Below are 23,611 nucleotides of genomic sequence, written 5' to 3' on the forward strand. Positions count from 1 at the left end.
TGACTGCCCCTACACCGTCCCTGCCACCTAGAGAAATGGTCTTTATGTGTAGCCCTGCTGTCTTGGAACTCAGTAGACCAGACAGGCCTTATACTCAGAGATCCTCCTGCTCCTGCCTCCCTAGTCCCGGGATTAAAGGCATACACCACCTTTCTTGACCTCTCTGTTTTCAAGTTGAACTGCTGCTGCTGCTGCTGCTGCTGCTGCTGCTGCTGCTGCTGCTGCTGCAGCGTCATTCAGTATTCAGGAGCCAAGGGAGTGCATTTTCCCTGCAGTAGCCCCATTTCTTGCTTACTGGGTATTAGATGGAGCAGTAAGGCAGGCCTGCCTCTTTTGTTCCATCCCACTGAGCCTCGTGCATTATTCATGAATAAGATGTAGCTTTGGTCTCCTTGATTCCTGGTAGCTGCAAGATCATTCATTATTCATGAGCATGGGGTGTGGTTGCAATGCTTTAACATCTACTTTCTGGCTTCCTAGTCTTAGTAAACCCATCACCTTGCTTTATAATTCACGATCCAGAAGAATGGCCTTGAGGTCCTTCCTTGATTTCTTTGACAGCTTAGCTGCTGTAGTTCTTTTTTCTTATTTCATGGGGCGTGACCTTTTGAGCTATTTTTCTAGTTATTGCCTCAAGAGCCACTTGGTGGCGATATTGCCCTTCAAATTATAGCAGTCCCAACCTGGGCAGGGAAAAATACATGATTCATTAGTGGGCGTGGCTCTCTTGCATCCGGGTTTCTGGGGGCGGGGCTCAAGGTTTTGTTCCGGCCTCCGGTTCTGCCGCCGCCATCTTGTGTCGGCTGCTGAGGTGAAGGAGGTGGCAGCGAAGACCACACAACCTCAGCGGTCGGGGGAGGAGAAGGTGGCTTTGAATCCTAGCTGGCTCAGACAGCAAGGGAGGAGAAGGAAAAAGAAAAGGGTGGCGGCCGAGCTTGACTTCGGCTCCTTGTGGAGTTGGCGGCGGCGCGACCCGGGGAACCGGCATTGGTAATAGCTTTTCTTAGCACCTGGCTAGAAGCAAGGGCTCTGGGATGTATGGGAGGGTCCCTGGCTGGCTCTGTGCCAGCACGATGTCTGGGGTGCACTAAGGTATCCTGGGTATCAAGAATCACTATAGGCATGCGGGTGTGGGGAAGTGCAAATCCTGGGGTGGGGTAGATCGTTTCTGAGACCACCTCTATTCTCTTGGGTTCTGAGATCTGACCTTGACATCAGACCCCTATCTCTGCTTCTGGAGACTTCTGGCTCAGCATTATAACCAGATATCTTGCTCTCTTCCGGAGCCTTGTGTTTCCTATCAGAACTCCCCAGTCTCCGATAAAGGCACCGGAATTGAGCATTGCTGCTGCTTGTAAAAGCCGTCCATACTCGAGATCTCCCTTAAGACTCCTCCTAGACTTTTCGATATTTGCTCTCATGGCTCAAGAGGGCCAGGCATAAGAAACGATCCGCGTGGCCTTCATTTCCAAAAGAAGAGCCTTGTCTAGCATTTTTGTCCAGAATCTACCCCCCTTCCCCCAACACACACAAGGGTACTATCTCTCCTTAGAGCTGCCATCTGGATTAAACCCTGTGAAAAGCTATCTGCCTGGCCTTCCTGTGGGGAGACCCGTTCCTATATTTAAGGTCTCCCAACAGCCCTTTGACAGCATCCTCCATCGTGGACACCTGGCATTCTTAGTCACAGACTCTTTTCAACATCTGCTTTTAGAGGCTCCTTTGGTTCCTAGAATCAGCACTTAGAGACTTCCTTGCTTTTTGGGACCTCCCGCGCGTCGCCGCGCCGCCCCCCCCCCCCCCCCCCTTTACATGCTTGCATTGTTCTTAGGCTGTCCCTTCATAGGCCTGGTCTTCCTCATCAGCCATCCTTAACCTTAACCTCCAGTATATTTCCTTTAGAGCCTCTCAGGGGACTAGACACCAGGGAGGACCTGTTTGGACGCAATTCTCCATTAGTGAGCTTCTGCCACCATCTACTCTTTCAGACTGTTGATTTGTAGCCCCATCTGCCAGATGGTCTCATCCTAGACCCAACTTCTGCCTTCAAAAGCAGAGCAGCCTTCTAGCTTCTCTTTTATAGCGCCCTTAAATGTAAAATCATGCCTCAGAATCTTTTTTTTCTCTTTTTTTTTTTGGGGGGGGGCTGGTTTTTTGTTTTGTTTTGTTTTGTTTTTTGGGTTGGTTTTGGGGTTTTTGTTGGTGTTGCTTTTTTTTTTTTCCCGGAGAAAGGGTTTCTCTGTAATAGCCCTGGCTGTCCTGGACTCATTTTCTAGACTAGGCTGACCTGGAACTCACCAGAATAGAAATATCTCAATATCTATTTACCAAGGTTCTGTGAGTCACAGAATTGATTAGAGAAACCTAACTCCACTTAGAGATCTAGGCAGCATTTGCTTGGTAATTTTGTTACTGTTGTTTTTGCTACAATGTTTTACTGTGTAGCTTTGCCTGGCCTCAAATTCTCAGAGACCAGCCTGCCTCTGTCTCACTAATGCTGGGATTAAAGGTTGTGCACAGCCATGCTCAGTGCTTCATAATCTTTTTAAAGCTTGAGCTATCTGAAATTAATCTTCCCTTTTCCACCCTATGAGAGCAGCTGTGGTGCCTATTAGAACCACATAAGACCTTTGTTGCTCCATTAGAAGCCCCTTTTTAAGAGTCTACCCTCAGAGACCTCTCCTAGCTGATTAGCCCTAAATCTCCCAGCACTATAGTGTCACCATCAAAGACATTTTTCTGTGAATCCCCATTACTTTTGGTGAAAGGCTTCTACAACTAAAATCTGCAACTCAGCCCCAGCATCTTCCTGCAGTAGTCTCTAAAGGGGAGATAAACCTGTTTCTGTTTTGATCCCAAGTGTGGGATGGAGAAGAGGGCAAGATGTTTTACCACTTAGATGTGAGAAAGCAGGATGTTTTTCCACTTAGAAGTCATACTGCTTCGTGGGGGAGCTTGGTGAAAAACATTATTGAACAGACTGAGAGGGCACACGCATACATACATACATACATACATACATACATACATACATACATACCCAAGGAGAGGAGGTGTTTGGTTGGGACTTGGTTTTTGGCTGTTCATCTCTGCACTTCAAGAAGATCCTAAAGAGAACTGCTGCAGGGAAAGTTTCAAGGCTTTGGACTCCAGCTGAGGCTTGGGGTTCCAGCTGCTGCTCCGGGCTCTAGCAGCAACTTTGGTGGAATTGCTGGTCTGCTGAAATCCTGCTGACTATGCCAGGGACTGATATCCTTAAGGTTTCATTGTAGTGTTTTTTTAATATCCCTTTCTGATTGTTTGGGTTAGTCGGGTTGTTAGAGAGGTAGGCCCATTTAATAGGTTCATAATAAAATATAATTGATAAGAAAATTGAGCCTACAAGTCTCAGGTTCTATATTCTCCCACCTCTTTGTACAGATGCAGATTTAAGTCTTTCTTAATACCTTTGTCCAATGCCCCACCACTTGTAAGGCCTGCTTGGGTCTCTTCCTATCTTCTTCACAGCTCCTTGAGCTCAATCACTTCTTGATGCCTTTGTCATACTCCTAAAATCTTTTCAGTTAAGAGTCCCCAACATCCTCCCCTGTACTGTATCCTCCCCCAGCTTATCCAATTAGCTGACTTTGTGCCTAAGCCTGTCCCTGGGTTCCACTGCCCAGCCTTTCTCTGCTTTGGAAACAGAATATTCTCGGGCTTTAGCCATCAGTTTGGTGACACGAGGTAAGTTTGAAAGGCTTTAATTTCAGCTTTGCCAAGCAAGTTTTGGAAGATAGAGTCTAATAGAAAAGGCTGAGCACATGTTGAAGAAGGAAGGATGTGGATTCCTTAATGAGTTTGGGGTTTTTTGTTTTCTTTGTTTTTTGGATGTGAATGGTGGGGGTGTCTCTGCCCTATATTCCTCCTGCTTGCATTGATAAAAAGGGTTCTCCGAAACCTGGCAATTGAATTCTCCTTTTTTATTTTCTTTTTTGAGACGGGCTCTCACTGTATAGCTCAGGCTGGCTTCCATTGTGGAGTCCTGCCTCTTCCTCTGCCTCTGCCTCTGCCTCCTAAGCGCTGGGCCTGTGGGCATATACTGCCACACCTGGCTTCGAAGTCCACTTTGGAACCAAAGCTGCTTACTTATATCCTTGCTGCTAGCAGTGGGGGTGGAGAGGTAAAAAGGTCTGATAAAGAGCTCTCTGGCCCTGGATCTTGTCTGATGTAGGGAGTAAAGAAACAAAGCAGCCAATGACAGGCAAGGGAGATAACTAAGTAGTGGAGGCCCCTGTGGGTGCCTGGGGAGGAGCTTATGTCCTCAGGTCCCTCAGTTATGACCACAGGTAGCCTCTTTAGCCTCCTCAGGAAGACAGTTCCTTTTCTCCCAGCTTTTGGGGAAAATGGGCTTAGAGGAAATGAGATCTCCATGGTAAGTCACTGTCAGTAAATGGAAAATAGGAATTACCTTTGTCTTCCTCCTAATTTGTCAAGCCTCTTCCTACCCAAGTTGGATCTAAGCACAGCCAGCAATTTCACTGGCAAACTTTGACCCTAGGCAGCCTCGTACCTCCCCTCTTCTCTCTTTTGTCCTGTACCTCCCATCTCTGAGCAGTCTGGGCTGGATCCAGAGCCAAATCCTGCCATTACTCACCTAGGAAAACCACACACATACTGTTTGCTGCCAGCTGCATGATACTGGGCGAGTAAGTGCAGTTCTCTAAGCTTTCACTTTCTATTTATGGTAGGAGCATAAGCATGTAGTTCACAGGCATTGTTAGGGTTAGACAAAGCCCTTAACTCTTGTGACCAGTGCAGTAGATAGTAGGTAGCTCTTGTCATTGTGTTCATATTCGAATATGATGGTGCCAAGATGGAACCATAGGTATGTTGGTGGTATTGAGAGTCCTAGCTTCTAATTACAGGCACCTGAATCCACCACTATTACACTTCACTTCCAACAGCAGGCTGTATTGTTTTTTCCCACTCTGGGATCCAGTATGTCACTTGATCATGTGAGCTCAGGTTTTCTCATTTGTTCAACAGGGCCCTTAAAGCCTGCCTTGCAGGGTCAGGACAATTGAGAGCATGAAAGTTGCTAACTCTGAAAAGTGGCTTGGACTTAAGAGTCATTGGGTCTGGTCTGATCCCAGTTCAGCCACTCTGAGTGGGAACTTGGGTCAAGTCACCAAATATCCCTGAATGAAGTTTTCCCTTCCATGTGAACTCGGTTAAAAAGTAGCAGTGCAATTCCCATAGGGTTGCCCTGAGGACAGACAACAGGAAGGTTTATAAAGTGCTTAGTGTAGCTCTTGACACACAGAGGACTCCTAGTAAAGGTTCATTTATCATGACTTCTCATCTGTTGAAGGGACTTCACATGCCAAAAGACTTTAGAAGTGTGCATTTTCTCACTTTCTATAGCTGGTTTTATTGGCCTGGGTTTTCCATCCCTAAAACTGAGAGAAGGGTTTAGGCATTGGAAAGCTCTTACAACGTGAGGGATACCTATAGAAACGATACCTATAGAAATCAAGGTTTGAAACCTGAGGATTTGCTATGTGCACATCTGTTCTTGGATCTTCCCAGAATAGTCTTCTTCCTTTACTCTGTAGGATTGGAGCCTTTCCCTTATGCTGGGCTAGGGAAGGATAAAATGACTTATTGGTCAGCTGTGTGGATTTGCAAGGCAAACCACCTGGGTTCAAATCTTGAGCCTGACATTGATATGACCCTGGGCAAGCCACTTCATCTTCCTGTGCCAGTTTCTCTCCTAAAGTACATCTGCTAATACATAAATCTGCTCCCACTCTTACCACTAATAAGCAGAAAAATAGTTCAAGGCCAATCAGTGCTACATGGTGAGACCATGTATTTAAAACAAACCAGAAAAACAGCCCCAGGTATCCTAGCCTCACCTCCGGCCTGCCTTTCTCCTCTAGATGTCCAGCTCGCCGCTGTCCAAGAAACGTCGCGTGTCCGGGCCTGATCCAAAGCCAGGTTCTAACTGCTCCTCTGCACAGTCTGTGCTGTCCGAAGTGCCCTCAGTGCCAACCAACGTGAGTATCTTCTCCCTGGAGACTGGCAGCTATGGCGGTAGGAAGCGGAGTCTTTCTTACCACTCTCCATTTGCCCACACCCCACAACCTGACTCATGTATGTTGTCCTGACCCCATTCTTACTCTCCATCCCCAGGGAATGGCGAAGAACGGCAGTGAAACAGACATAGATGAGGGCCTTTACTCCCGCCAGCTGTAAGTCAGGCTGAAGTCTGCCTGAGGTGGGAAGGGCCGCTAAAAGTGTTGGACCTGGTGGGCTGGACCCTAACTTGGAGCACCCTCTAACTTGGCAGGTATGTATTGGGCCATGAGGCGATGAAAAGACTCCAGACATCCAGCGTCCTTGTCTCGGGCTTGCGGGGGTTAGGTGTGGAAATTGCTAAGAACATTATCCTTGGTGGGGTCAAGGCTGTTACCCTACATGACCAAGGCACTACACAGTGGATTGATCTCTCCTCCCAGGTACTTCTTCATAACATACTTTCTCTTGCTGAGAAACAAGCTTCTGTGTGCCACAGCCATCTCACTCTTCTTACCTTCCTCCCACTCCCCCCTCCCCTCTTACAGTTTTACCTTCGGGAGGAGGACATCGGTAGAAATCGAGCTGAGGTATCTCAGCCCCGACTCGCTGAACTCAACAACTATGTGCCTGTTACTGCCTACACTGGGCCCCTCGTCGAAGATTTCCTTAGTGGCTTCCAGGTACTTGGCAACTGCTCAGCCTCCTGCTTGATTTTCTTGGAACTTATCTTTGGTATTTTTGGTAATATTAACTGCTTAATGAGCTGTCTTGGGTATCAAGCATCATGCTGGAGAGCAGAGAGCATGCAGGCACAATGAGTCCTTGCATTTGCCTTTTGGAGGAAAGATGTGGACACACTGATTGTATAATACAGGAGCTATAAGGAAACTAGAAACAAAGTATCCTGCTGTGAGTATCTAGCTCTTCTAGTGTAACTTTAAGTAGGTCACTTAGATCCTGGGCCTTGCTCTTTCCATTTTGAGAATAGGAATGGCAGCAGTACTGGCTTTACATGGTTCCTGTGAGGGTTAAGCATGGAGAATAGCAGCGCGGACACAGGAAAGCTGGCACAGGCATTTACTAGTTAAAAAGCCTAGGCTGTGAGAGCTGAAAGTCTGCCTCAGGGGCTAAGGACCCCAGGGGCCAAGGTGCTATAGTAACAGCAATCTGACACAGAAAGGAGGAGCTCATCCTGGTGGGCAGAGATGGATATTCCTGGAGAAGTTAGAGAACAGTTTCAACAATTGTGGTGGAGTGGTCAACCTCTTGAGAACCACCAACAGTTAGGGATGGTGGGAGTGAGCTCTCAGACATTGGATTGAAACAGGTTTGCCCTGCCTGTGTCTCACAGGGCATGGCAGGGTTGGAGGTAGTTAGGAAACACGTGAGTCAGCTGTTCTACAGTCTGGGCCCAGTACCACCCTGCCTTTCCCAACATGTTCTAAGCTTTCGTTTTCTCTTTGCTGTGTTTTCCTCTCACTGAATCTGATCCCCAGAAAAGGCCTAGAGGACTAAAAGGATAACTCTGCCTTCAGGACTGTCTGGACCTTCCCACCACTCTTCTGTCATTCTTCTTTCTTCTCCACAGGTGGTGGTCCTCACGAACAGTCCTCTGGAAGACCAGTTGCGCGTGGGTGAGTTCTGTCATAGCCGTGGGATCAAGCTAGTAGTGGCAGATACACGAGGCCTCTTTGGGTGAGTGCCACTTCCCCATGCCTTTCCCCACAACTTTGCCTAGCCAAAGACTCCCATCCCTCTTCTACAAGTTAAGTTTTATATTCTGTGTTTTCACCTCTCTCTGTGTGACATTAGTTCTCTTGTCTCCCCACTGTGATGGGCTGAGTTTGCTCAGCAGATATCCAGTGCACCTTAAAAGATGCCTGGGGCCTTGTGTGGGCCTCAGGCATCAGTCCTCTTGTCACTCTCTACAGGCAACTATTTTGTGACTTCGGAGAGGAAATGGTCCTCACAGATTCCAATGGGGAACAGCCGCTCAGTGCTATGGTTTCGATGGTCACTAAGGTAAAGAAACCAGCCTTGGGAGCCTTGACAGACAGATGGGCAATGGCAGTTCTCTCTGTACTCTTATACTTTGACTTGCCTCTAAGGCTCACTTCTTTTTAACCAGGACAACCCCGGTGTGGTTACCTGCCTTGACGAGGCCCGACATGGCTTTGAGAGTGGCGACTTTGTCTCATTCTCGGAAGTGCAGGGCATGATCCAGCTGAATGGATGTCAACCTATAGAGATCAAAGTTCTGGGTGAGCTGGGGCCATGGGAGTATCTTAGGGGAACTGGCTAGGAGATTTAAAAGAGAGGAGTCCTTGAGCTCAAAGTGAGGGGAGCCATCTCCTGAGTGCCTGAAGTGGATCAGAGAACCTGGGATCTCACCAGAGCTGATAGGCAGCGGGGAAAAGCACCAACTATGTTTGAATGTTAGTAGAACATGGGCCCCTAGGATCTGAATTGAGGGGGAGGAGCCTCTTGCATTTAGAACAGGGCAGATCAGAAGATCTGCTGGTGTCTAAGCTGATTTGGGAAAGAGCAGCCTACTAGTGTAGACTTAGGGCCAGGGACACAAGGGTCTCATGGTGTCTGAACTGGCTCTGGGGCAGAGGGAAGATAGTTTCTGATCCCCAATGAGATCTGAGGTTGAAAGATAGTACCTGGTATCTGCACTGGCTCAGGCATCTTTTTTCCCCCTGTCTCTTGAGTTTTGTGAACTTTAAGGAGGGTTTGTAAGACTGACGGCCTCCCTATCCACTCTAGGTCCATATACCTTTAGTATCTGTGACACTTCTAACTTCTCTGACTACATCCGTGGAGGCATCGTCAGTCAGGTCAAAGTACCTAAAAAGATTAGCTTTGTGAGTATTGGGGGCAGTGGTCCATGGGGGATACTTCTAGATCAGTGGTTCTTAATTTTCCTCATGCTACAACCCTTTAATACAGTTCCTTGTGTTGTGGTGACCCCCAACCCTAAAATTATTTTCACTACTTCATGACTGTTACTTTGTTACTGTATGAAATGTAAATGGTTTTGGAGATAGAGGTTTGCCAATGGGGTCGTGACACACAGGTTGAGAACTGCTGTTCTAGATAGTTAAAAAAAATTTTTTTTTCTTGTTTTCATGTGCTGCTCTTCTATAGAAATCTTTACCAGCATCACTGGCAGACCCTAACTTTGTGATGACTGACTTTGCCAAGTTTTCTCGCCCTGCCCAACTACACATTGGCTTCCAAGCTCTGCATCATTTCTGTGCTCAGCACAACCGGCCTCCTCGACCAAGAAATGAGGTGGGTAGATAGACCAGCAGCCAGCCAGGATAGAAATCCTTGGTGCTAAAGGCCCACCATATCTCTCCCTGTGCACTGTCCATCCCCTAACAGTACCCTGAGAGATCCTTGCTTGTTTAATTTGCCCTACCAGGATGATGCAATGGAACTGGTAGCCCTAGCACGGGCTGTGAATGCTCGGTCTCTGCCTGCAGTACAGCAGGACAACTTGGATGAAGACCTTATCCGGAAGCTAGCTTATGTTGCTGCTGGGGACCTGGCACCCATAAATGCTTTCATCGGGGGCCTCGCTGCCCAGGAAGTTATGAAAGTCAGTAGAGTGGGGACAGACTGGGTTTCAACCTGCCTCTGTTGCTTGCTATCCAAATGTGTCAGGGTCCAAATTACACTGGCCACCTCCTCTTCCCTTCTCCTTCATTAGGCCTGCTCTGGGAAGTTTATGCCTATCATGCAATGGTTGTACTTTGATGCTCTTGAATGCCTCCCAGAGGACAAAGAGGCTCTTACAGAGGCCAAGTGCCTCCCGGTATGTTAATGGGCCTGAGAGAGGGCATTTTTGAGGGCGTTTCTGAGGAAGTTTCTCTCTGACCCTCCTCACTTCATATTCCTCAGCGCCAGAACCGTTATGACGGGCAGGTAGCTGTATTTGGCTCAGACCTTCAAGAGAAGCTAAGCAAGCAAAAGTACTTCCTGGTAAGTGATCTCACTGAACACCTGGCATGGTCACCTCCCCTGGTCTCGGGCCACCCGCTCTCGGTTTTTCCTCTGCATTGTAAAGGGGGAGGGTCTTTTTATTAGTCCTATTTTGAATCTCTTTAACCCGTTATCTCTTCTGGTCTCATCTTTAGATGACAAAGGGTCATTTCTTTTTTTGTTCTGGGGGTTTTCAATATAGGGTTTCTCTGTAGAGTCCTGGCTGTCATGGAACTTACTCTGTAGACCAGGCTAGCCTGTAACTCACATTGATCTGCCTGCCTCTGCCTCCCAAAGGGTCATTTCTTACAGTCCTGGGACTTGAACATGTAGCAGTAGACCTTTTTCCTCAATCCTATTGCCTCCACCAGGCATGAGGAACAATGGGTGGCTTTGTATCCACTTGCATCACCGTGACTTGTCTCTGTTTTTCTTCTTGGCTATTTCTTAGGTGGGTGCAGGGGCTATCGGCTGTGAATTACTCAAGAATTTTGCCATGATTGGGCTAGGCTGTGGAGAAGGTGGAGAGGTTGTTGTGACAGACATGGACACCATTGAAAAATCAAATCTGAACCGACAGTTTCTTTTCCGGCCCTGGGACGTCACGGTGAGATGGATGGGAGTAGGAGATGGGGCTTTGACATCTCACTTTCCTCATATTTCTTATCCCTGGTATTTCTAGTAGAGATCTACTTATCTTCCCTTTGGCCCTTGTCTGTCTCTGGTCATTCATTCATTCAGCAAACACTAAGTAGCCCTACCTTGAATGAGTTATTTTCATCTCTTTTTTTTTTTTCTGAACAACTATCTATTTTCCAGACAAGGTTTCTCTATGTGTAGCCCTGGCTATCCTGTAATCACTCTGTAGACCAGGCTGGCCTCAAATTCACAGCAGTCTGCTTGTCTCTGCCTCCTGGGTGCTGGGATTACAGGTGTGTGCAACCACCGCCCAGCTATCAGTTTCTTTTTTTATTTTCATTTTTTCTTTCAGTACTAGTGATCGACTCTAGAGCATCATGCATGCTAGGCTACCACTGAGCTATAGCCCCTGTCCTTAAATTTCCTTTTTTCTTTTTCCTTGATTTATTTTTAAGGTTTATTTATTTCCAGGTGTGGTGGTGCACACCTCTAATTCCAACACTTGGGAAGCAGAGGTTGGCAGGTCCTTTGCATTCCAGACCAGGTCTACATAGTGAGTTCTAGGACAGTTGGGGCAACACAGTGACACCCTGTCTCAAAATAGTAACAAAGATCTATTTACTTTATATACACATATGTATGTCTACTGTGTGTGTGCCTACTGCCTGAAGAGACTGGAGAAGTATATTGGGTCTCCTAGAACTAGAATTCTGAGTTTAGAAGTGGTTGTAGGCCATTATATATAAGTATTGGGAACCAAAAGGTGGTGCACGCCTTTAATCCCAGCACTCGGGAGGCAGAGGCAGAGGCAGGCAATCTCTGTGAGTTCGAGGCCAGCCTGGTTTACAAAGTGAGTCCAGTACAGTCAAGGCTACACAGAGAAACCTTGTCCTCGAAAAACAAAAAAAATAAAATCTTTTACTTAGGGAGGCAAAGGAAGGCTTATCTCTGTCAGTTTGAGGCCAGCCTGGTCTACAAAGTGAGTCCAGAACAGTCAAGACTACACAGAGAAACCCTGTCTCGAAAAACACCCCCCCCCCAAAAAAAAAAAACAAAACGTGCCTTGTCCATTGTCTGTAATACATGCTTGTCTTCTGCTTTCTTCTTCATCTTACTGCCGTCTTTTCCATTTCCCATCTGGCTGTGCAACATTGTAGGATATCCTGTAACCCAGAGAGCCTCCTGGTTCTTATAGCATTAATGAAGGTTCAGGGGATAGCTCTCTATGATGTTGAATTGAATACACCAGTAACTGGGTCCCAGGTTCTACCCTTAACTGCATCTTCTTACTTCACAGAAGTTAAAGTCTGACACAGCCGCTGCAGCTGTGCGCCAGATGAATCCTTACATTCAGGTGATAAGCCACCAGAACCGAGTAGGTCCTGACACTGAGCGTATCTATGATGATGATTTTTTCCAAAACTTGGATGGTGTGGCCAACGCCCTGGACAACGTAGATGCCCGTAAGTTTGACAGCTGGTAAAGAAGGCAAGGGCAAAAGACAGAGGCTGGGCCTTCTTGTTCTTTCCCAATGTGCCTTTCATCATTGTCCCCACCCCATCACATAGGCATGTACATGGATCGACGCTGTGTGTACTATCGGAAGCCACTGCTAGAGTCTGGCACATTGGGCACGAAGGGCAACGTGCAGGTGGTGATCCCCTTCCTCACAGAATCATACAGCTCTAGCCAGGATCCACCAGAGAAATCCATTCCTATCTGCACCCTGAAAAACTTTCCCAATGCCATCGAACACACTCTGCAGGTGAGTGCTGCTAAGGGAAAGGGGGCAGACCATGTTCACCAGGCCCTTGGCTTTGGGGGGTTACAGGCCTAAGTGTGACATGTTTTCTTCTACCACCTTTCTTTCCACCTGGCACTTTAGCATTTCTGCATGACTTACTTGGTACTCTTCTTGTAATTCCTACTTTTTTGTTTGTGTTTTGTTTTGTTTTTTTTTTTTTTTTTCGAGTTTTTCTGTGTAGCCTTGACTGTCCTGGACTCACTTTGTAGACCAGGCTGGCCTTGAACTCACAGATCCACCTGCCTCTGCCTCCCAAGTGCTGTGATTACAGGCATGTGCCACCACGCCCAGCTGCCAATACACATTTTTCATCAAGGCATAGTACACATACTGGTTTTAATGCATTGTTTTTCTATACATACACTGGGATAGTTATTTCTCAGATCAAGCTCATTGACTCAAATTGAGAGGCCAGGAATGAGGGAGTGGGAAAGGTTGGGAGCTTCTGCTTTCCCAGAGTAGCTGTGTAAGGACTTTCACGTGCCTGTGGAAAGCTGTTTTTGTTCATCATTCCATAAAATCCCATTTTCTCTGTCTGCAGTGGGCCCGGGATGAATTTGAAGGCCTTTTCAAACAGCCAGCAGAGAATGTTAATCAGTACCTCTCGTGAGTATCTTGCACACCCCATCCTCCTGCCTGCCACTAAAGACATTCTATGCGTCCTTCAGCTATCACCCTCAGCACTGTGCACACTTTTCAAAGGATTCTAAATGTTTGAGTGTCATGCTGTTGGGGATCAAAATGAGCTTTCTGTGGAGAAAGTGGGATTGCCCTAGAGCCTACTTCAGAGGCCACTGTGTAATCCTGCCCCTTGGCCCCCTCAATTCCCTAATAGAGACCCCAAATTTATGGAGCGGACATTGCGGCTGGCGGGTACCCAGCCATTGGAGGTACTGGAAGCTGTACAACGCAGTTTGGTGCTGCAGCGACCACAAACTTGGGGTGACTGTGTGACCTGGGCCTGCCACCACTGGCATACCCAGTATTGTAACAACATCCGGCAACTGCTGCATAACTTTCCTCCTGACCAGGTAATGTGTCTGTTTGGCAGCATAGATTTCCTTGCAATCAGAGTTTGCTGCAGACTCTTCAAGTGGCTTCTCCCAGTCACTAGTCCAGATACAGCCAATGTCCAAGGCAAAAGATGTCAAAAGAATGACCTTTTTCTTCTCTCATTCTGTGGAGCAAGAGAACTGGTTCTCTTGCTGTTCGCCTTCACTGTAGTGTAGCCTGAATCTGACCTGATTTTTATCAGAGGTGTAGTGGACCATGAAGCAGAGATTATGGACTTGAAAGCAAAGGAGTCAGCATTTATTCAAATCCCAGTTTTCTTGGAACTTGGGCAAGTCACTTCTCTCTGTGCCTTTCTTTAGCTTGAAGGACCAGTTATATGTCTCACAGGGCCTTCTGCAAGGATTCATTGCCATTTATTAATATTAAGGATGCTGGGCGTGGTGGTGCATGCCTTTTAATCCCAGCACTTGGGAGGCAGAGGCAGGCAGATCTCTGAGTTCAAGGCCAATCTGGTCTACAAAGTGAGTCCAGGACAGCCAAGGCTATGTTACACAGAGAAACTCTGTCTCAAAAAAAAAACAAAAGAGAAGAAACAAAAACAAATACAGAAGAAACAAAAACAAATACTAAGTATCTGCTTGGTGATCCAGTCTAGTCTGGCAAGTGAAGCAAATGTCTAACAATTGATAGTGGTTTTCTCAGCCAGGACCTTGCAGTGTGAGTCTTAGATGATTGACTCCAACCCCCTTCAAGATGGTGCATCAGGATTGTCAGAGAGCCCGCCATTTCAAGATCTTGCTTCTTGATACTCTTTTTTTTTTGTTTTTTTTAGCTTACCAGCTCAGGGGCCCCTTTCTGGTCTGGACCCAAACGCTGTCCACACCCACTTACTTTTGATGTTAACAATGTAAGTCTCCTTGTTGGGTTTTCCTGGGGTCGGGTAGGGAAGGTGAGTGGGTGGGATGGAGGTGGTGGCTTCCCAGCCAAGGGCAGATGTATTAACCCTACCATGCCCTGCCTTCCCCTAGACACTGCATCTGGATTATGTGATGGCTGCTGCCAACCTTTTTGCCCAGACCTATGGGTTGGCTGGATCTCATGACCGAGCTGCTGTGGCCTCACTTCTGCAGTCAGTACATGTCCCAGCATTCACCCCGAAGTCTGGTGTCAAGATCCATGTTTCTGACCAGGAGTTACAGAGCGCCAATGCCTCTGTTGGTGAGGGTGTTTGGCCATTTGGTCAGAAGTCACCACCCCTACCTGTTCCTAGCCTCCCCATTAGTCTTCTACTAATAGCTCTGTGACCTCACCTTCCTTTGCACCCCCCTCTCCCTGAAATGAAGACAATCTGTTGCAGGCATAGTCTCGCCCTCCCTCTTCTTTACAACTCCAGCCACCAAGAAAACAAACTTTGTTCCTCTTGTTTACTGCATGGTTTGCCTTGGTTTTATTTTCTCTGTCTCTCCTCAATCTGTTCATCTAGGGGGTGTGATCTCTAGCAGGGAGTTCCTCCTTTGCTTCTTGCCTACTTGTTTCCTTCCAGATATCCCATGTCTCCACATCCATACATCCCTCCTACCCTGATTCTCTGTGTCTTTACCCTAATGTTGCCCGTCATAATTTAGTCCCCCTGCCTGCCTTCCCTTTTGGATATCTGTAATGACTTTATAGCTCTGTACCCCCCTGTATGGACCTTCCCTCTTCCCCATCCCCTTCTTCCCTCAGAAATACCTGCCCCTTCATGTTCCTCTGTATTTCCTTAATCTTTTCTTCTACGGCCTTCACAGCTTCCCTCTGACTTCTTACATGCTTCCTCCCCTTTTCTCCTCCTCTATCTTGCCGCTTTTCATATCTTCTCCATCTCTCCCTCAGATCCTCCCTGTATATCCATGCTTGTGTACTTCCCTATATCCCTACCATGCCCTCTGTGTCTCATGTACATTATCTTTTTTTTTTCATGTACATTATCTTCCCAAGACTGACATCCCATCCACCTGATCACTCTACCTCACCTCATCTCCACTTTCTCCTAAGGTCTTTGCTTCTGCTCCTAGTATCTCTCTAGATCTTTTTTCTTTTCTTTCTTTCTTTCTTTCTTTTGTTTGTTTGTTTGTTTTCTGAGACAGGATTTCTCTGTGTAACCTTGACTGTCCTGGAATCACTCTGTACACTCACAGAGATTCACCTACCTCTGCCCCAAGTGCTGGGGTTAAAGGTGTGCGCCACCACCCGGCATCTTTCTAGATCTTGATAGCCTTTACTCCTGCCTTTTCTAGGTTTGTTCTTTATTCTGCTCTTCCTTCCCCCTTTCCCCTTCATTCTACGATTTCTCTCTAAGATCTGTATCTAACCAAATTCCCTTTGCCCTACTCTAGGCTTTCTACCTCACTCCTTGTATCTAAAGGTCTGTGTTTTCTGTTTGTGCAGATGACAGCCGTCTTGAGGAGCTCAAAGCTACATTGCCCAGCCCAGACAAGTTGCATGGATTTAAGATGTATCCCATTGATTTTGAGAAGGTACTGGGAAAGGGCCTTGGATAGGACAATTGGGGGTGAGCTAAGCATAGACGGGGTTGTAAAGAATGGGGATCTAGGAATATGGAACCAGTCCAGGCCTTTATAGTGATCAGATCATGGACTGCCACATAAGTTCTGAATGCCACATAGCTTTCCTTCTCATCGGGGAGAGAGACCCACAGGTAATCTCACTAGAGGATACTTATGTCCCAAGAGGCCAGGGAAATTTTTCATCTGATCTACTCCTCTTACTCAGGATGATGACAGCAACTTCCACATGGATTTCATTGTTGCTGCATCCAATCTTCGGGCTGAAAACTATGATATTTCCCCTGCAGACCGGCACAAGGTAAGGGGACTCTAGGCCTGATATACCCATTCTCCTTGAGTTCCTTACATCCTGTCCCTTTCTGTAGACCTGCAGCTCTTACGATTTATAACAACTCCCTTGGTCTATTTCTCAGAGCAAGCTGATAGCAGGGAAGATCATCCCAGCTATCGCCACAACCACAGCTGCTGTGGTTGGCCTTGTGTGTCTGGAGCTGTACAAGGTAGTTCAGGGGCACCAACAGCTTGATTCATACAAAAACGGTTTCCTGAATTTGGCCCTGCCCTTCTTTGGGTTTTCTGAACCTCTTGCCGCACCTCGTCACCAGGTAGGTGCCCATATCAGAAGATGGACTTGTAATAGAGTGTTATGTCAATAAAACTCACTTTGGTTTGCGTTAGACCTGCTCACTAGGTCAGAGTTCCAGTCAAAATACACCTGCATCTTTTTTGCAAGAGTACAAAGGTGTAAAGTGTTGAAGGGATAAAAGTCAGTAGATCAGTGATTGACAAGATCAAGGATAGAAGATGAAAATAGGGGTCTCCTGGCAGGATGGCCTTACCAGGCCACAGAGGAAGACTTGATAGGCTGAGGTCTGGTGTTAGGGGAGCTCCCCTTTCTGAGGACTAGTGGAGGGAGGGAGGATGGGATCGGGAGGTAAAGAGGGAGGGGGCTATAATCAGGATGTAAAGTAAACGAATTAAAAATAAAAAACTAAAATCATGCCCCCTAAAAAGAAAAGGAAGGAGGGGTCTCTTAAAGGTTCAGTGCTTACTCATTGACATGGGAGCCAGGAAAAGGCTTTGAACAAAACATTCTGATCTGACTTACTGGGTCTGCATGCCTGGGTACAGAGGGCTGGGGTTCTGGAATGGCCCACATCCTATCTTTTTTTTGCACTGCAGTACTATAATCAAGAGTGGACATTGTGGGATCGCTTTGAAGTGCAAGGCCTACAGCCTAATGGTGAAGAGATGACCCTCAAACAGTTCCTCGATTACTTTAAGGTAAAGGTCCTTTCTCCCTCTCACCCTACCTTGGAAATGAGATGTATGGATAGAACTTTTTGGCCTTCCGCCATCATAACACTGCTGTTTCCCTTTCCTGCCTTCCAGATAGAGCACAAATTGGAGATCACCATGTTGTCCCAGGGTGTGTCCATGCTCTATTCTTTTTTTATGCCAGCCGCTAAGCTCAAGGAACGGTTGGATCAGCCGTGAGTAGGCTGGGAAAGGCCCTGTGTTCCTTGTGTTGGGTGGGAAGCCTCAGTTTGGACCTCTTACTCCTACCTATCACCTCTCCTGCCCCTCCTTACGGCCCTTCTTCGCTCCCTTCCCTTGTCTTTCCGGCCCTCCTCCCTAACCCTCACTCCTTTCCCTAGGATGACAGAGATTGTAAGCCGTGTGTCAAAGAGAAAGCTGGGACGTCACGTGCGGGCACTGGTGCTTGAGCTGTGCTGCAACGATGAAAGTGGCGAGGACGTCGAGGTCCCCTATGTCCGATATACCATTCGCTGATCTCCATGCATTCCCCTAAGTCCCAGTCTTCCCTCCCCAGATACCTTCCAGTCCTGTTTACCATTTGGCCTCTGGCAGTGGTCCATCTAGCCAAGTCTGGTATTCCCTTATCACCCAGAAACCCGAGACCCTCTCACCACTGCTTTGTACCTTCTTTGGAACTTAAATCCCAATAAAAAGATAATAACCCAGATACAGCCATCCTGGCTGTCTCCAGAGAAGAAATGAGCATCCTGGAGTTGTCTGGTTCAGATAAGTACCTAATGGACTACTCTAGCTATAAGCTTCCTGGGCAGAGAAAAATGGAAGTTGCTGTCTCTTACCTATTCTATGTAACAGACATGGAGGTGCCAGTGAAATTATACCAACAGGTACTGGGTCCGTGTGATTTGTACTGGAAAGTGTCTAGCTGCCTACATCCTCATCCACTATGAAGAACACATTTAACAGTGGATCAGGCTACAAGAGCTATGTTAGCGTGTTTGTGCATTCTCTTTTGGGGAGATCCCTTCCCCAGTTTGAAACAGCCAGACTCTGAGATGTCTTTTCGTTTTTTGTTTGTTTGTTTGCTTGTTTGTTTGTTTGTTTTTGAAACATAGTTTCTCTGTGTAGCCTTGGTTGTCCTGGAAACTCTGTAGACCAGGCTGGCCTCAGACTCACAGAGCTCTGCCTAAGTCTGCCTCCCGAGTGCTGGGATTAAAGATAGTTGCTGCCGCCACCCAGCCTGAGCTGTCCTTTACAGTCATAGTTCCGCCGGGCATGGTGGCGCATGCCTTTAATCCCAGCACTCGGGAGGCAGAGGCAGGCAGATCGCTATGAGTTCAAGGCCAGCCTGGTCTACAAAGCAAGTCCAGGATAGCCAGGGCTACACAGAGAAACCCTGTCTTGAAAAAACCAAAAACAAAAAAAAACAACAACAAAAAACAGTCATAATTCCTCACAGCACCAGAAGTGCTTGTACAGGTATTTCAAGTCCATGTTAAGGATCCCTGAATAGTCAGTGTAAGGATCGCCAATATCGAGGCGCACTGAAGTTTTTATGGATATACTTGGCTAAGGACATCTGGAGAAGAAAGCGTCCTCCTCTGGTTCAGTCTGCCTATGTGTCCCCCTTGGAGGTTCCTGGGCCTCCTTTCCTTCCAGAGAAGAGCTGGATATGGGGCCGAGGAGTAACTGGTTAATGCAGGTTAGTAGCAGGAGGCTCAATCAACAGCCCCATAAATAAAGCCCAGAGCTGCTATGCTCTTGTCTTATCTGAGAGTTGTAAACAGTTGAAAACACCAATCTGGTTGGCCATCAGTACGGATGTTTTCCTTTATTGATTTCTGTCTCCAACCTAACCAGAAACCAGTTTCTCTGTTGTATTCAGAAGCAGAACCCTTCTTCACTTAAGTAGAGTTCTTCGTCTTGTCCCCAAACTTGGCTTAATTCCCATCACAGCCTGTCTCCCCATCTACTTCCTGAGCCAGCCCCTGGCCCTAGGCACAGTGTATGCTATTGCTGCCTGTCTGTCTATACTTTTTTTTTTCTTGGCCTGATCTATTGGAGTGACCTAATTTCTTAGAGTTAGTTCCCTTTTAGTCCCCCATCATGCCACTGTGGCTAACAGAGGCACTTTGCCTCTGGTGTCTCATGGTGGTCTCATGTTTAGAGTGAGCAGAGAGGTTTTCCCACTATCAGCACTTTATTGCTGTTACTTCTCCAGAAGACCCCAGGTATCTACCCATTGTCGTACTTCATTACAGGCAAGCACTGTGTACACTCCTCTTTGTACTGGTTTTCTACTATCTGAGTTCTTTCATGAGTATCCTGCATACTTTGTTCTCCATCTCTTCATTATAGTTGATTATCAGTTCCTTCATCACCAGTACTCCTGGCTTCCCTTGGTACTTTACTTGTATGTGACACCCTTGTCCATCAAAACCAGCTTCTCAAGCTAGACATGGTCCATGACTGTAATGCCAGCACTCTGTAGGAGAATCAGAAGTTCAAGGCCAGCCTGGACTATATGAGACCGTTTTAAAACCAAGATTTAAAGCAGAAAAGTCAGTCATCCCATGGTTCTGGCCCTATCTTAAATCACTGCCATGCATACCATTAAACTGTTGTGTGTGTGCACCATTATAAAAACCGGACTGATAAGAAACGGCTCAGCAAGGCAGGATTGGGTCACCTTTGGGCCCCCTGTATTCAGCACACCCAAGAGATAGAACATGAATGTCTCTTGTCTTGGAACTATTTGCCATCCAATTATTCAACAGTTTGTTTAGTGCTGACTGCCAGGTGCTATTATAGGTATTTGGTACATACTAGTGGATAAAACCTCAATGTCCTAAGGAGTTAAAAGTTGAAGGGCTTGGCCTGGAGAGATGGCTCAGCGGTTAAGAGCGCCGTCTGCTCTTGCAGAGGTCCTGAGTTCAATTCCTAGCAACCACATGGTGGCTCATAACCATCTATCATGAGATCTGGTTCCCTCTTCTGGTGTGCAGGTGTACATGCAGGTAGAACACTGTATATGTAATAAATAAATCTTTTTTAAAAAAAAGTTTAAGGGCTAGAGAGATGCTCTTCCAGAGGACCTGAGTTTAGCTTCCAGCACCCAAATGCCCTCTCACAACTATAACACTGGTTCCAGGGGATCCAATGCTTGCTTCTGGTCTGGACACCAGGCACACACATGGCCCACAGACATACCTGCAGGCAAAACACCCATACACAAATATTTTTGGTTTTTCAAGACAGTTTTTCTGTAAACCAGGCTGGCCTGAAACTCACAAGAGATCCTCCTGCCTCTCTACCTCCCTGAGTGCTGGGATTACAGGCCTGCGCCACCACACCCAGATCCACAAATTTTTAAAAACTAATCTTACATGCTTGCCTAGCATGCACCAAGGTATGGCTTCAATCCCAGTTCTGCTAAAGCTGAGTGTGGTGGTACACACTTATCATCCGAGCACTAATCGGGTAGTTGGAAGAGAATCAGATGTTTGGGCCAGAGTGGCCTATGTAAAATCTTGTCTCAAACCAAGCTGGCCTGATAAAATGGCTCAGCAGGTAACTACCAAGCCTGACCCATGTGGTGGAAAGAAGAGCCAATTCCTGCAAGTTGTCCTCTGACCTTCGCTTGTGTGCCATGACAAGCACAAACACATAATTTTTAATGTATTATATTCATTTAATGGGGGGGGGCATCCCATCATGTGGATCCAAAGGTTGAAACTCAGGCAGCTCATTTGGAAGCCTTTACCTGCTGAGCCATTCTTAGCCTTATCATTTTCCTTTTTTTTTTTTTTTTTAGACAGGCTCTCTATCCCTGGCTGTCCTGTAATATGTAGGCCAGACTGGCCTCAAGGTCACAGAGCTCCTCCTGTCTCTGCCTCTGGAGAGTGCAAGTATCAAAGGAGTACACCACCATGCTTGGTCTCCTGTACAGTTTTAAAAGTTTTTAAAAAGTGTGTCTGTGTGTGTGTGTGTGAGAGAATATGCCTTGAAGAAGCTAGAAGAGGATATCCTCACCATGCAAAATTATGATGAGCTAAGGTCCTTAGTTTCATATTTTACTTATACTCTTGGTCACAGTGATAACTATAGAGAATAACACTGATGAGACAAGCAAGTAAAAAAAAAAAAAAGAGCCGGGCGTGGTGGTGCACACTTTTAATCCCAGCACTCAGGAGGCAGAGGCTGGTGGATCCCTGTGAGTTTGAGGCCAGCCTGGTCTACAAAATGAGTCCAGACAGCCAAGGCTACACAAAGAAACCCTGTCTTGAAAAAAACAAAAAATAAAAATAAAATGAAGCAGGAGTGGTGGCACTTGGGAAGGCAAAGGCAGGTGGATCTCTGTGAGTTTGAGGCCAGCCTGGTGTACAAAGTTGAGTCAAGGCTACAAGTGCTGGAGATGTAGCTTGGTTGGTAGAATGCAGATAAAACTAGGGGTGGTGGCATATGGCTGTTATCCTAGCACTTGGTTCATAGAGGCAGGAAAGGCTACAAAGAGAAACACTGTCTCAAAAAACCAGAGAGGGAGGGAGGGAGAGGGGGGAGAGAGAGAGAGTGCAGGATAGCCAGGAGTGTCACATAGAGAAACCCTATCTCAAAAAAGAAACATTTGTGTCCATTTGTGTTTATCCACTTCAATTAATGTAATTATGTTTCACAAGAATGACATCCCCTTGGGGCTGGAGAGGTGGGTCAGAGGTTAAGAGCACTGACCCAAAAAAAAAAAAAAAAGACATCCACTGGAGCTGGAGATACTGGCAGTTGTGAACCACTTGGTGTAGGTGCTGGGAACCATACTCTGGGGGTCCTCTAGAGGAGCAGCAAGTGCTTTCAACCACTGAGCCATTTCTCCAGCCACAGCCCCATTAATTTATTTTTTAAGTGTAGTATAAAGTTTAAAAAAAAAAAAGATCAATGAGCCTGGTGCGTTGCAAGTGGGCTGGAGATGTAGCTTGGTTGGTAGAATGCAGATAAAACTAGGGGTGGTGGCATATGGCTGTTATCCTAGCACTTGGTTCATAGAGGCAGGAAGGATCCAGACCGCAAGGTCGTTCTTGACTACATAGTGAATTCAAGACCAAATTGGGCTACAAAAGACCCTGTCTGAAAACAATAACAACAAAATGTTGACGAAGACCGGTTATTAGCTCAGCAGCGAAGCACACACAAGGTTGGGAACGGACTTTAACATTGCAAATAAACATCTAAAATTTAAGAAACACGCTTTCAAAAGACAAAAAGCCAAACGGGGATCTGGACTACGGAGACTGAAAGAAGAGTGTAGATGTGGGGCAAGTGCATTCCGGGCAAAGGGAACAGCAAGTGTGAGGTCTCAGAGGCTCAACTGTGCCTGCTATAGTCTCTTGTTGTGAGAGGAAGGGTAGGAGATTAAGTCAGTTCAGTGATAGACCACATGTCTACCCTTGCAACGAGGACTTTCATGGCTGAGGAAGACCTTGCCAACAATGAACCTTGCTTCAAAATCCTAACTGAGAAGCAAGGGAGGAGAGAAGGCAGGAAGGGCGACCAAAGGAAGCCCAGAAGAGACAAGGAAATTCCTGGGTCCAGTCTAAGGAAGTCTCAGGCCCGATATTTGGGATAGGTATGGGGTATCGTGTCATTTTCTAGAGAGGAATAATTTTAAGTATGTCTGGCAATCTTGGCCATGTAACAGAGCCTAAGAAGTAAAGAGGGGTGTCTGTAGTGGACAAGATGAGGTAACTGAAAGGTCTCAAGAAAGCCCAATAAGGGGCGCGCGCACACGAATGTTAGGGTGAGGCAGCAAGAAGGCTCCACCCAAGCCAAATTCCAAACATGCGCTGTAAGCGGAGCCTGCCCCCTCTTAAAGGTCCGCCTTTCTTCTCAGCCTAGGTTCCACCTCATCAGGAAGATGCAGGAGAATGTGGGAATAGTTAAGGGAGGGACTCGGGTGATTGAGCGCTCTTTGGACCAATTATCTTACGGGATATTCAGAGCTCTCCTGAGAGGCGCCCAGAACAAAAAGGCGATCCCGAAAACCAATAAAAAGCTGTGCAGAGGAAGAGGCAAGCCGAAGGGAAAGCTAGATCATGCCTCTTCGGCTTCGCCACGCCCTTCATTCTTGCTCGGCCTTGCCACAGGGAGCAAGGCCGATTGGCTGAGAGACAATTTTTAAAAGGGCGGGGCTACGTGCGTTTTACTGTGGGGACGAACTAGTGGTGGAGGGAGGGTGGCAGGGCGGGGCTAGGTTGTCCTATCTAAGGTG

At 46.9% G+C, this 23,611-nt stretch overlaps 1 protein-coding gene across 1 annotated transcript; it reads left to right on the forward strand.

Moving 5' to 3' along the window:
• Positions 1-768: 768 nt before the first annotated feature.
• On the forward strand, positions 769-18,093 carry UBA1 (ubiquitin like modifier activating enzyme 1). Its single transcript, XM_084791115.1, has 26 exons — positions 769-990; positions 5,922-6,038; positions 6,175-6,233; positions 6,332-6,500; positions 6,606-6,740; positions 7,649-7,755; positions 7,992-8,082; positions 8,189-8,321; positions 8,830-8,927; positions 9,211-9,357; positions 9,491-9,667; positions 9,779-9,883; positions 9,970-10,050; positions 10,502-10,657; positions 11,987-12,152; positions 12,258-12,454; positions 13,035-13,099; positions 13,329-13,524; positions 14,340-14,414; positions 14,536-14,725; positions 15,935-16,023; positions 16,280-16,372; positions 16,488-16,679; positions 17,257-17,358; positions 17,467-17,567; positions 17,733-18,093. The coding sequence occupies exons 2-26, from the start codon at positions 5,922-5,924 to the stop codon at positions 17,866-17,868; spliced, it is 3,177 nt and encodes a 1,058-aa protein (XP_084647241.1). The 5' UTR covers positions 769-990; the 3' UTR covers positions 17,869-18,093.
• Positions 18,094-23,611: the final 5,518 nt, after the last annotated feature.

The sequence above is a fragment of the Acomys minous genome (genome assembly GCF_964271855.1).
Source record: "Acomys minous genome assembly, chromosome: 7".
Taxonomy (NCBI): Eukaryota; Metazoa; Chordata; class Mammalia; order Rodentia; family Muridae; genus Acomys; species Acomys minous.